Genomic DNA, 13,998 nt, shown 5'->3' with positions numbered 1-13,998 from the left:
CTGAACTCTTACATAAAGCAACCATGATTTGTTTTCCCTATTTCTGGCACTCTCAGAAAAGAAATGACAGGGGTGATGCAGTAACTCTGAACCTAAAGAGGAAACGCTTTTCTGTCACCTTGATCACTGAAACCAATTTCAGTTTGGGCTCCAACTTCACACATTCATTTCACCCTGTTTCCATATAACATGTAGCTGTGTCTTTGTAGAATATCATCTCATAAAAGTCTTGTTTGAGCTATGTTCCTAAATTCCTGCCTTGCATTTCTGCAATAGCTGAATATTCAGTTCAGCCCCGTCAAGTTCATCGCACCACTTGATAGCGAGGTACTGAAGGGTTATCTACATGCTTGGTTTTGCACAGATGTTATTAAATACAGATTTAAACAGATGCATCTCAGCAAATGAACTTTGATTTTGAAGTTGGTTATAGCAATGTAATGTAGAAACCTGGAAAAGCTTCTGGAGAATCTGGTATTGAGCAGTGTCAAGCACTGAGAACAAGACCAACTTCCACCATTGTTCAGGTAGATTTAGAGCCCCTTAAGGGGCACTTTCTGGAAACAGAAGGATTTTGTATTGAATGAAACCTGCTGTGTGCAAGATTAAAACAAGATGGTACTGGTCAGCATGTTGGGCAGAGGTCACAGTGTAATGGCAACTTAATCATTGTCAAGTTGTTTTCTTGTAGACGTTGCGATCAGCAGGAGGATCTCAAGGAGACTAGTGAAATGGTTGTGAGAATAGTCGGGGAGAGTTTCTTCTCAGTAGGAGTGGATAGTGTGCCCATTTGGAAAACTTCAGAGTGAGCAGTAAAGGCTCATTTCATGTACTAAATGCAGCGAGTTCCCCTCTCTGGTCTGAATGAGACCTTAGCAGGCGTAACACAGGTCTTCAACACTTAAGACCATCAGCTTACACCTGAAGGGCAGTAGGGGAGCCAGTGTGGTATGTATATATAGAAAGAGAATGCTGTCTGAGCAGAGCGGTGCTGAGTTGTGTAAGCTGAGAAGATTCCCTTTTCAGACTGTGCTCTGAATGAGGACAGCCAGGTAAAACATGGTTTCCAGGACAAAGCAAAGGATGTGCTAATAATCAGGATATAAGATAATAGCCTAGACAATGGTTCATCTGCATGGATGGGTAGGAAAAAGCTCTCTTTTAGTGTTCTCCCCAAACAGTCTATAAACTTTAGATGTTCAGGGATGGTGTGATAGTGATGGCCAGGATGGGGGCAGGAGTGGCAGGTGGGATAGCGCTATATACAAAATCTTTATGAAGGCAAGTGAGACCTCCTGCCCAGGGAGGTGGTTGAGTCACCTTCCCTGGAGGTGTTTAAGGCACGGGTGGACGAGGTGCTGAGGGATATGGTTTAGTGTTTGATAGGAATGGTTGGACTCGATGATCCGGTGGGTCTCTTCCAACCTGGTTATTCTGTGATTCTGTGATTCTGTGTAATAGCTCTGTCGTTCCTTTGATGTCCTTGTATGAATTTCTTGTATCTCACATGTCTTGTAAGGTTTTCAGGGAGACTATTAAACCTGTTAGGAGTTTGGAAATATGAAACACTAAATATGTGCTTTGGTTTTAAAATGTGGATACACAGCAACTTGCTACTGGTTGTCAGAGTGAGAGAGGAAGTGTTCTTCCCCAATGTGCTATTGCTTGTTCAATTGAAGGGCCTGTGACAAACATGTTTTTAATTCTTCATTGTGTTTGTTGATCTCACTTAGAAACTGTTAATGTTTTATGATTTTAAAACTTTGAAAAACCACATGCCTACGGGTCCCATTGGTTTTCCAACACCCCCTTTCTCTTTTTCTTTTGGTTCATGCAGGAGGAGAAACTGCTGAAATGCCAGGCATGTATCCACCTGGAGAGTACGACCTGGCTGGCTTTGCTGTCGGTGCAGTAGAGCGAGGGCAGATGCTGCCTCAGCTGGAAAGAATTGCTGATGGAGACGTGGTTATTGGGGTAGCTTCTTCTGGGGTTCACAGCAATGGGTACAGCCTTGTAAGGAAGATTGTGGAAAAGTCATCGTTTGATTTCTCTTCTCCAGTTGGTGTCTCTGGCGATCAGACATTAGGTACCACTTATAAAGCACTTTCTTGCACTATAACTTGAAATTCTGAGCAGGCAAATGCACACAATTGTTTTGTCTGTGACTCTGCTTTTGTAACTTTTCTAAGGCGTTAAAAAAAATTATTCCATTCCTGAACCTGTTCTTGTCTTCTTTTTGCCTCTGAATCACATATGCAGGGAAGAATTTAAGGAAGTGGAATAAATAACTAATTGTATGCTAAAAAGGGTAGAATGTTGTGTGTTCCTCTGTAGTGCAACGCTCATTAGCATCCAGCAAATTAATCCTTTGAGATTTCCTCAAGCTGATATTGCTTAACATTTCTTTCTGTGCTGTAACTGATTTTCTTTCATCCTCTTTCATCTGCAGGTGATCTTTTGTTAACTCCAACTAAGATCTACAGCAAGACTCTGTTGCCTGTCCTTCGCTCAGGCCATGTGAAAGCCTTTGCCCACATCACTGGAGGGGGCTTACTGGAAAATATCCCCAGAGTTCTCCCAGAGTCCTTTGGTGTCGTTTTAGGTGAGATAAAAAGAAAAAGTGTAGAAACGTCCGCATGTTAATATGGATTGGGGGAAGCTATGTAGATGGGGGCATGTCAACTGACTTGCACTGTAACAGCTAGACTTGCCTGCCTAGAAGTAAGTTTGCCTTTTTATTCATTGTTGCTGAATTTCTCCTTGTGCCTGAAACAGAGCCTATCAAAACACTTCGTAGCCTTAAGACTGCTGCTTGTGGAGTTAATTTCCCCTGAAGCTGTTTTGGATTGGATTTTTTAGGAAACTCTGTCCATACCTGCAAAAAGGAAACAATTTTAAAAACAACTTAGAGCGAGCTGTCGCTAATTGCAGTATTCTACAAAATTATTGCTAATTAAAAGACACTCAGGAAGTCTTTGATTAGCATTCAGATACGGTTACTAGCCCAGGTACATCTCATGCTATTAGACATACTTTAATTCTCACCACAACATCATCAGGTACGCTAGATGCAGTATTTCACTTACAAAGAAACTGGAGTATGAAAAGGTAAATTATAGAATCATAGAATAACCAGGTTGGAAGAGACCCACTGGATCATCGAGTCCAACCATTCCTATCAAACACTAACCCATGCCCCTTAGCACCTGGTCCACCCGTGCCTTAAACACCTCCAGGGAAGGTGACTCAACCACCTCCCTGGGCAGCCTCTGCCAGTGCCCAATGACCCTTTCTGTGAAGAATTTTTTCCTAATGTCCAGCCTAAACCTCCCCTGGCGGAGCTTGAGGCCATTCCCTCTTGTCCTGTCCCCTGTCACTTGGGAGAAGAGGCCAGCACCCTCCTCTCTACAACCTCCTTTTACTATACATTATGCAGTGTTTATTAGGTTGTAAAAAAAAATGACTAATAGCGAGTTTTGTACTCCAGATCTGCACATAAATCATTCTTCCACTTGTCACTTAAACAGTGCTCCACTGTGGACACTAGTGTATATAAATGGCGATAATGATATTTTAAAAAGAACATGACTAGAAAGAACCTTACTGTCTTTGGAGATCCTTTACTGTCGCTTGTCCAGAAGCATTTCTCATCCAGATCTAGCCTCTTAATAGTCTAATAATTGTAGTATTTGTCCATTGGTAGTGATTTCTAGTCTTTATTTGTATTTTCTGTTATCTTTAGATGCTCTTACCTGGAAGATTCCTGAAATCTTTTGCTGGCTCCATAAAGAAGGGAACCTCTCTGAGGAGGAAATGACACGGACATTTAATTGTGGGATCGGTGCTGTCTTGGTAGTTCAGAAGGAGCTCGCTCAGCAAGTTCTCAAGGACATACAGAGACACGAGGCAGCCTGGCTGATTGGGAAAGTTGTCTCCCTACAAAAAGGTTATTCAATTTTTATTTTCCTTAAAAAAAGGGTAGGGCTGAATTCCTTAGCTGGTGAGTCTCTGTAAAAGTGAGCTGAAAATCTCTTAATTGACACCTCCATGGCTTTTTTGCACAGGGTGTTAAAATGGCAGCCCTTGTGACTTCAGTCCTGGTCCATAGAACACATGCTTAGCAATGTCAGTTGTCACCAGAGCTATAAATAAGTAATGAGAAATAAAGCAATGTCATTAATCTCTTTTCATGGGTATTCTTCTCCTCTCTCTGTTCCTCCCTTTATTTACCTGTTGTTTTGGTCTGGTTTCTTTATTGTACAGGCTCTGTCCGTGTCAAAGTCCACAATCTACTTCGAGCCTTGCAAGCAAATAGGTCACTGTCTGTGCACAGCCACATCCAAGGCAAAATCCAAACAAATAAAGTGAAGGTTGCTGTCCTTATCTCTGGAACAGGTAAGAGTTATATTCTTTATTACAGTGTAAAACAGACTACTGAAAAAGGAACTTCAGCTCAGTTTTAAAATCTCTTAAGTCTCATTTCTCTGTGGAGGCTCTGGTAGACTTCTAATGGGCTTTCAGTAACAGAATAGATATTGATCTTGGATTAATTTCAGTCACAAACAGAATGATCTTTCACCTCTGCACTACTCTATGAATTGCATCTGTGTTCACTTTGTCTAAAAATTTCTACATGTGTCCAGATTCAAGCAACCACTGCATCTTACTAGAGGGACAGCAGCATTATTTCACAAGTAGACCAGTGTTTCTTTCTTGCCATACAGGCACTCCTAGGCTTTCCAGAATTCTCACTTAGAATCATAGAATGGGTTGGGTTGGAAGAGACCTTAAAGCCCTTCCAGTTCCACTCCCCCTGCCATGGGCAGGGACACCTCCCACCAGCCCAGGCTGCCCAAGGCCCCATCCAGCCTGGCCTTGAACACCCCCAGGGATGGGGCAGCCACAACTTCTCTGGATAACCTGTGCTAGTGTTTCACCACCCTCATTGTGAAGAATTTCTTCCTAACATCTAATCTAAATCTTCCCCCCTCCCAATTTAAAGCCATTCCCTCTTGTCCTATCACTACAAGCCCTTGTATAAAGTCCCTCCCCAGCTTTCCTGCAGCCCCTTCAAGTACTGGAAGGTTCCTATAAGGTCTCCTCGGAGCCTTCTCTTCTCCAGGCTGAACAAGCCCAACTCTCTCAGCCTGTCCTTGTACGGGAGATGCTCCAGCCCGCTGATCATCTTTGTAGACTCCTCTGGGCCCGTTCCAACAGCTCCATATCCTTGTTATGTTGAGGATTCCAGAACTGGACACAGTACTCCAGGTGGGGTCACATGAGAGTGGAGTAGAGGGAGAGTCATCTCCCTCGCCCTGCTGGCCACGCTTCTTTTGATGCGGCCCAGGATATGGTTGGCTAAGATGTAGATCATCATTCCAATTCCATAAATTACAGTTTACAAGTTTAATTGCTAGTAAAAACCCAGTAGCCTGTCAAATTAATTTCCCAGTCATATCGATTAAAAAAAGGGTTATCGTTAACATTAGTGGTTTTTTGGTTGGATCTCACCCACATTGCTGCATATTTAAAACCTCTTCTTGCTGTTAACTATATTTATTCTCCAGGAACGACTTGATATTCATGAATTATTTTCTCACTCATAGGCACAAATCTGGAAGCCCTCATAAACAGCACAAAGAAGCCAACCAGTTTCGCACAAATAGTTCTTGTGGTTTCTAACAAAGCTGGTGTGGAGGGGTTAAGGAAAGCTGAAAGAGCTGGTATTCCTACGAGAGTAAGTCTTTCTCATCTTTTTAAAATTAACTATCATTCGCTCTGACTGTAGCAGGAAGGTACTGTGAGATAATGAGTTTTACTAGGGCAAGAGTTGGTTTGATAGGAAGCCTTAGCTTTACTTTTTTGCACTGTCATGAACTTGTGCCCTTGGGCAAACTATCTAACAAGGGAAGCAAAATACTTCCTTTCCTCCTTCTCAAAGATGCTGCCAGCAATCCCAATGGTTTTGGGAACGGTCATTATATTAAACTAGCACAAAACTTTCACAGTTACAGTTAAAATTTTTCTGTCTAATTAACTGTAGGGCATTTACACTGAAGTACCAAGCTGTCTTATCTGAATTTGATCTTTAAATTACACACCCAACAGATAGAGTAGTTCCTTTGAATGAAATAGAGAGGTCAGATTAGTGGGACTTTTCACTTGGTATCATGCTGACTCCCTGGGCGTTGCTTCAGGCTCCCCAGGATTTCTCCAAAGAGACTGTGCTTCCCTTGGTGTCACTGGATCCAGGGTGCTGCATTGCTTTGCCCTTTGGGCAGTCATTTGATTCCAGATGTGAAGCGCGACCATTCTGACTTAGGAGGATTTTACAGTCACTTTTCACTGGCGCCTACAGGCGTAAGGAAGATTTGGGTCCAGTGCAAGCTTTGTTATCGACTTTATATCAGCAGGATCTGAACGTTAGCGCTGCTGTCTCTTAAGTGGGAGTACACAAAAATCACAAGTAAAATACATCCAAGGTGTGCAGGGCAAGAACAAACTATAATGAGGGAAAAAAGTGTACTCTGGGAGAGCTGATGGTCTCAGTGGTTAAGATGGAGAGTGAGCAGTGAAACAAGGGCGCTGAGAAGTATGTGCCTTGCCAGCGAATGCCCGGTCGTTCCTGGAAGGATTCAGCCCCGTGTTGAGCCAGACTCTGTTTCTGGTGCCCTCTGCCACCTTTTCAGCTAACCAGATCTGTTTTTTCAAAACTACTGGGGTAAATCTGGTAGGGATTAGCAGGTACTTTTATTTAAAAGTGGGGAGGGTTAATCATAGAATCATAGAATAACCAGGTTGGAAGAGACCCACTGGATCATCGAGTCCAACCATTCCTATCAAACACTAACCCATGCCCCTCAGCACCTCGTCCACCCGTGCCTTAAACACCTCCAGGGAAGGTGACTCAACCACCTCCCTGGGCAGCCTCTGCCAGTGCCCAATGACCCTTTCTGTGAAGAATTTTTTCCTAATGTCCAGCCTAAATCTCCCCTGGCGGAGCTTGAGGCCATAAGGCCATTAAGTTATGTAGTGCTGCCTTCTTCCTGTTTAAATTCAGGGATGTATCCCAGATGGAAAATATATACTCAGCTGTATTGACCTTATGTGGGAGAGGCTGTTTTGTGAGTTTGGGAGAAGTCTTTCTTTCAAGGTTTTGTGATATAGTTTTTGGCAAGGTTCAAGCTGCTTAAAATCATCAGAGGCCTTGAATTCAGTGAAAGCATTGTAAGGCATTAGGCTGTCTTAATGGTCTAGATTTGCAGGTCGTTAAATTGTGTCGCTGGGTCATGCAGCTGTGGGCCTAACAAAGTAAAACTCTTGTTTATTCTGATGATTGCTCTGTGTGAATTGGAATAAAGACTGTCTGTTAGCTGCATGTGCTTGTGAACTGTTCTTGCTGTGGACACGCACCCAACCTGAGCCACACGTGGAGATTTAATTGTTTTTTCTTTATTACTACAAGATACCGTTTCATTGTGCTCCTAGGACTTTGGGATTAAATTAACACCGTGTCTTTATTTCTTTGTCTTTTGGGTTATCACAGGTTATTGACCATAAATTGTATGAAAGTCGTACTGAATTTGACAGTGCAGTTGACAAAGTCCTTGAAGAATTCTCAGTGGAGCTGATCTGTCTGGCCGGATTTATGCGAATACTGTCAGGTCCTTTTGTCAAAAAATGGGAAGGTAAGCACAGCACGGTAGTATGTGCATTTTTTAAAAAAAAAGTAATTCTATAGCTTATCCTCAGGAAAGAAGAAAATGGGAAAAATACAGAAAAGGGACCATATTAATTTGGGGTGTGCAGGACGCTGGACTTCCCATCTTGTAAGGAAAAGGAGGAGAAAGAGGAAGACAGTATTTTTCCCCCTTCCCTCTATCATTTCCACAGAGGTTAAGGAAGCCAAGGACAAATGCAGATCTTTGATTTAATAGCAAGTACTTTAAAATAAGGCTGGGAAGACTTTAGACCTCTGCAACCATGAGGTGCAGGGCAAATTGTTACTTAATCAGTAGGTTTTTGTTGGAGATAGATGAGTGTCCAGCCACCGAGAATTCCCTCCCCTAACAGATGAGCTACTTTGGCTGCATGTAGAACTGCAAAACCAGGCAGCGATGTGCAGTTCCTGTTAACAAAACCTCCCCAGCCTTCTGGTCAGACATTCCAGGAGTTGTCTGAATCCAAGGGTGGCGTGTTTCATGGGAACATTCAGATCTTGTTTGTCCAAAGTGTTTACAGTGTGTCTCCCTTCTGGTCTTCTTTTACAATTTTTCCAGGTCTTTATTAGAATCATTGAATCATAGAATCACTAGTTTGGAAATGACCTCTTAGATCATCAAGTCCAACCATTCCTATCTGCCACTAAACTCGAGGCAGATAATGTCCCTGAGGCTGGTACCTCTGGCTCCTTCAGTGGCTGCTCTCCCTCCCCTAGTTGTTACCTTCTTCTCATCTCTTTCAGTTTCTTTTACGGAGTCCTGCATCACACAGAGGCAGCTGCTCTTCTCACAGTTTGCTCAGCTTTGGGTTCAGTCACGGTTACTTAAACTAGTTCTTGCTCATACCAGTCACGGACTGGTCAGCCTTTACAATTCAGCTCTCTGGGCAGCCTTTATTACTCACCGGATGACTTTTGTGCTAGCCTGGGTGTGTCTATGACACAGACCTTTTACACCTGAACTACTTTTCAAACCTCTCTTTAAAATCAGTGGAGCAAAACAGGCATTCCTAGGAGGCAAATCCTTCTATGCTAGACCTGTCAGCTAAAGTCAGTCAGATGAACTGGTTTTGTTTCTCTCCATTCGTAACAGAGTCCAGAAGACAAAAATGTAAAAGTCTGTGCTGTAGACAGCTGTAGTTAGGGAAAAGGAATAACTGTCTACAAGAGATGTGTTTTGAGTAAAGTATCCTTGTAGTGAATGGAAAAGAACTTTGTTTAGGACAGAGATCTTCACAGAATCACAGAATAACAGAATCACAGAATCACCAGGTTGGAAAAGACCCACCGGATCATTGAGTCCAACCATTCCTATCAATCACTAAACCATGTCCCTCAGCACCTCATCCACCCGTCCTTTAGACACCTCCAGGGAAGGTGACTCAACCACCTCCCTGGGCAGCCTCTGCCAGTGCCCAATGACCCTTTCTGTGAAAAATTTTTTCCTAATGTCCAGCCTAAACCTCCCCTGGCGGAGCTTGAGGCCATTCCCTCTTGTCCTGTCCCCCGTCACTGGGGAGAAGAGACCAGCACCGTCCTCTCCACAACCTCCTTCCAGGTAGTTGTAGAGAGCAATGAGGTCTCCCCTCAGCCTCCTCTTCTCCAGGCTAAACAACCCCAGCTCTCTCAGCCGCTCCTCATAAGGCCTGTTCTCCAGCCCCTTCACCAGCTTTGTTGCTCTTCTCTGGACTCGCTCCAGAGCCTCAACATCCTTGTGGTGAGGGGCCCAGAACTGAACACAGTATTGAAGGAGCGGCCTCACCAGGGCCAAGTACAGAGGGAGAAATCTTGTGCAAATAAAGGATGAGTTTAATTCCCTCTGATTTAGGGGCAGAGCACTTCCAGTGCTGATGCACAGAGCAGGGTTTGCATTACACATAAGACTGGCCTGAGAGCAAAAGAAAAGACTTTCTTCGATACAGGATGGTTAAATTATTTTTTAAATGTCCAGCACTGAACTGAGCTTGAAAACAGATGCCTACCTGACCTGTGACCACGAGTGTCTCTCAGTTAGGTTCTAAGTGTGAGCTCAAACATTTAGTTCAGCTCAGGGGTCTGTGCCAGCCAAGAGGAGCCTGCTGTAAAACTCTGACTCGGCCATGCCTGGGCACTGACTACCCTGAATTATCCATGTATAGTCAATTCTTTTTGCCACTTTCTTAAAACCTGTCACTTTTTCTTCCTCTCACAAGTCACAAGGACATAGAGTGTGAAGTTAGTTGTGAAACTCTTGCTTATCAGCCCTGAGATGTTAATTTTGCATGTTAATGTAAAGGACAGATTTAAAAAACAAAGCAAAACCAAGCAAACACAGAACAATGTTCCTTTAGAGTGGTTTCTGGCAGTGCTGTAATGAGAAACTGGTGAAACTTGTGCACAAGTGCAGAGTTTTCGGCTCACTGCGCCCAATGCCTTTTTCCTCAAGCAGTAGGCAGGGAGATGATAATGCTTAAAACGAGGTGATTTTGAGACACAAACCACCTTTGAGATATTGTTGAAGATCAGTCGATACATTTGCCTCTTTTTTAAGTTGCACAGGTCGCTGTCTGCATGAGTTATTGCCGTGAGAGTGCAGATTTTGTGCAGTGCTGCCAGAAACAGCCTTCACTTCGCATTACAACATCAGGCGCCTCTATTTTGGTGCTGCTGCCCCTGCCAACACACGTCAGCTCAGTCTCGCTGCTTGGCATTTAGGTGGTGTTGAATGAATCCTGGTGACATACAGTCTTCCTAAACAGGAGACTGCAGAGATGGCGTGGGTGGAGCACGCGGTGGTATAAATAGTATCGATGGCCACTTTTTTTTAATCCTGTAGGGGTTTGTACCGAATCGAAGGGAAAATGTGGGGCTGCCAAACACCTTCTGACTTCACTCAGGCCCAGAACGGGCAGAAGGAGTTGTCACGAAGGTATTAGGAGCAGACAGAGGAAGTCTGGTTGAGCGCTAGAGGTTACATTATCACTTCCAGGATTCCCCAGCCAACTCGCCGTGTGGAAAGTAGTAGTGGCAGACAGGTGCTTTTCAGAAGGGCAGAGAGAAGGGCTCCCATGGGAGCAGCTGTTGTCCTTTATTAAGCTAAAACAGGTGTGGAGGAAAAGTCCAGGCTAAAGAATTTTTGCCTTGTCACAGGGTGTCTCCTAAGTCATTTGAAACTGCACTGAAGTGTCTTTCAGGTGATGAGTTTGTAAGGAAGAGGATCATGCTTGTGATCAAAGAAGAGGAGAACAAGATGCTGAGGGAAAAGACAGCTACACAAAAAAAATTTAATCATTATTAGTCACTGGAGAAATCCGCTTTAGCCATGCAATTCATTGCAACTGATTGCTGTCTTTGAATTTTCTGAAACAGTGAGACATTCTGGTTACCTCTCAGTATCATCAAAAAAACACATGCAAGTAGAAGCTGTGAAAAATCTTTTTCACAAATGTATTTTGTTTCTTGATGATGGTGCTTTGAATGCTTTGGAAAGGCTGAGCGCTAAAAGACAATGACCTCACTTATAATTTTCCAGGAAAAATACTGAACATCCACCCATCTCTACTGCCTTCTTTTAAGGGAGCAAATGCCCACAAGCTGGTGTTACAAGCTGGAGTCCGAGTCACAGGCTGTACCGTACACTTCGTAGCTGTAAGTACTTCCTTCTCTCTCCATTTAACTCTTATTAGTTTTTAGGTTTTCACCTCAGAGCTTCCTTGGAAGACCCTTATGCCATCACATCTGATCACCTTTTCTCCTTTGTTCATCCATAACATTATTAGATAATACAGTGCTCTCACTTGCCGTCCCTGGAGAAGGAACTGGAAATGAATCGTCTATGCAGCAGCTTAAAATTTACCTAAGTTAACTTCTTGCCCACTGCTGCCTTCCACCAGTTGGACAGGGGGTACTGGTTCATATATGGCCTTGGATAACCTGAAATCTTTATTACTACCTAGCACCAACTACTTAGATGTTATCATACAACCTTCCTTGTTTGTTGCCTTCAAGAAAAAGAAAAAAAAAACAAAAACAAACCCCAAGCCAGCACTGGAAATGGCACAAAAAGCTTAGATTTGTTAAGAAGCAACACAGTGTTTGTGGGAACAGAGGAAAATGTAACAATTTATGTTAGTCAAAAACTAAAAAAGCAAAAGCCAGAGATCTCCCGACTTGGAAGATGCACTTTTTTATCAGCTCAAGGAGCATTATTTCCGTCTTGTTCAGTTCTCAGGGCTGACAGTAACGAGTCTCTCCTCCTCTGCTGCATTCTTCAGATTATTCTCTCCTTTTCCACTGGTCCTGAAATCCATTCTCGTGAGTTTTACTTTCTCTTGGAAAAGGAGACAAAAACTCATTTCCAGATGGAAGGGAAAATTGCATTCTGTTCTCCATGATATGACTTTTTTATGATCTCTTGTGGCAATGCACTGAGAACCAATAACTAAACAGCCGGGATCTGCTTTGTTAGCATGCAAAAGAAAGATCTGTGGGGTCCCTCTGGTCCGGCTGTGTGCCAAGGCTTGGCTAATTCACTCTCTTGAATTGAAATGTCATCATTTTGTCTAATTTAGCCTATTGTGTCCCCACTTAACATGGCTTTTGTTGTTTTCTGTAGCAGAAACGTTACTTGCTCATGTTCTATCTGCTATCTTTCTGGCTATCGCTTTTACAGGAGGAAGTTGATGCCGGAGCAATCATTTTCCAAGAGGCAGTTCCAGTTAAGATCGGTGACACAGAGGAGACCCTGTCCAAAAGGGTGAAGGAGGCCGAGCATCGAGCCTTCCCCGCTGCCCTGCAGCTTGTCGCCAGCGGGGCTGTGCAGGTGGGGGAAGCCGGCAAGATCTACTGGAAGTAGGAGCAGCTTGTCCACAAAGGTCCTCAGATGGGACAGCTGGGGTGCCTTGATTGATGAAAACAGAAGTCACGCACACTGTATTCTCGTAACGAAGTGTTCTTAACATAGGGTTTACCATGTTGTGTTCACATTCAAATAGTTCAAGGTTTGTACTAAAATCTGCAGAAAGCCACAAATGGGAATATTAAGGCAGGGGGCTCTTCTCGGTAGTTTCAGCAAAGGCTCCATTACATGCTTCCTAATTATAATCTCCTTGGCCAACATTTCTGTTCTCACTTTCTAAACAACCAAAAAACCATTCAGCTGGTTACAGAGAGATCTGCGACTCTCTGAGATTGGCTTAGGAACACCAGTATTACTCTCTACCAGACCATACAAGCTGTAACAAGGGATTCTCTTGTCGTGTGCTGTGAAGCACTTGTGAGGGAAAGTACTGGAACCAGTTCAATGGAAGAGACAGCTAACGGCAAAACACTTTAATCATAAAAATGGCCAGCCAGAACAAGAGGAACTGGCCTCCCAAACCAGTAACAATCCCTGCAGTTAAAGAAATGGATTCTTTTCCCATCTAATTTCTGTTCTAATGTTGGTAGATCTTGTCTGGCCCAGCTTCTGGACTTATCCTGTCATTTCAAATATTGGAGCTGCCATCAATCAGGTGCTCAATAGAATTAAATGTCTGTTGACCATTTGCCTTCAGGCATCCCTGTGTGAATGCACATATAAATTCCTCTCAGAGATTTGTTCAGAGCCAAAAGAATTGGAGTTCTAAAATTTTTGGAATGAGCAGAAAGGGAGTTAGGAGTAGATAAAAATGTGGTTTTGGTTTGTGAGATGTTCTTCAGATGTTCTGCTGAAGTTAAGTGCCTTTATTCTTGGAACAGTATTTTTACCTGGAATAATGCTGATGGAAACCCAGTAAATGTTATCATTCTGAAAACAATAAGGTTTTATTGCACAGTTGAACTCTTGGGGAAAAAAACCCACCTGGTTTGCTTGTAATGTTTTAGCATAGCTGTGAAAACATTTTGATTAGTAAAATAATCAGTTTTCCCACACACAAACCGGAGGTATCTGACCGAGGCTGCTGCTGTATGTTTCAGAGCTCCCTTCTAATGTAGAGAAAGCTGATTTGTATTCCTTATGGTACTTCTGTGTTGCAGTAATCTCGATTTGGATTGGAAATAAAGTCTAATAAAGCTAAACAATTAAACGTCAAAATCTTTCCTTGGAATTCCTTTGCCAGCGGCATAAGCTGGAGGAGGAGTCTGTGAAACAGAATCTTTGCCTGCAGTACCACAACTGTAAGTCAGCTGGGGAGGTTACAGGCATGTGCAGTGCTGCTTAATTCAGTGACGATCCGCAGAGCACAGTGACCTCACTGTTTTAGTGGCCACATGCTCCGTGATGGAGAAGCTTGCTGACAAACTATTCCCGTCATCTT

At 43.2% G+C, this 13,998-nt stretch overlaps 1 protein-coding gene across 2 annotated transcripts in view; it reads left to right on the top strand.

Moving 5' to 3' along the window:
• Positions 1-13,795, top strand: part of GART (phosphoribosylglycinamide formyltransferase, phosphoribosylglycinamide synthetase, phosphoribosylaminoimidazole synthetase) — a 42,631-nt gene extending 28,836 nt beyond the window's left edge. For both annotated transcript variants that reach the window (XM_069871668.1, XM_069871676.1), the window contains exons 15-22: positions 1,838-2,086; positions 2,450-2,602; positions 3,743-3,946; positions 4,264-4,395; positions 5,607-5,737; positions 7,547-7,688; positions 11,232-11,347; positions 12,372-13,795. In XM_069871668.1, the coding sequence (XP_069727769.1) occupies positions 1,838-2,086; positions 2,450-2,602; positions 3,743-3,946; positions 4,264-4,395; positions 5,607-5,737; positions 7,547-7,688; positions 11,232-11,347; positions 12,372-12,554 (1,310 nt within the window). In that variant the 3' untranslated portion in view covers positions 12,555-13,795. The remainder of the gene's footprint in view (positions 1-1,837; positions 2,087-2,449; positions 2,603-3,742; positions 3,947-4,263; positions 4,396-5,606; positions 5,738-7,546; positions 7,689-11,231; positions 11,348-12,371) is intronic.
• Positions 13,796-13,998: the final 203 nt, after the last annotated feature.

This window comes from Phaenicophaeus curvirostris, chromosome 1, assembly GCF_032191515.1.
Source record: "Phaenicophaeus curvirostris isolate KB17595 chromosome 1, BPBGC_Pcur_1.0, whole genome shotgun sequence".
Classification (NCBI taxonomy): domain Eukaryota; kingdom Metazoa; phylum Chordata; class Aves; order Cuculiformes; family Cuculidae; genus Phaenicophaeus; species Phaenicophaeus curvirostris.
The sequence above is the reverse complement of the archived record's forward strand: the minus strand, read 5'-3'. Positions and strand labels throughout refer to the sequence as shown.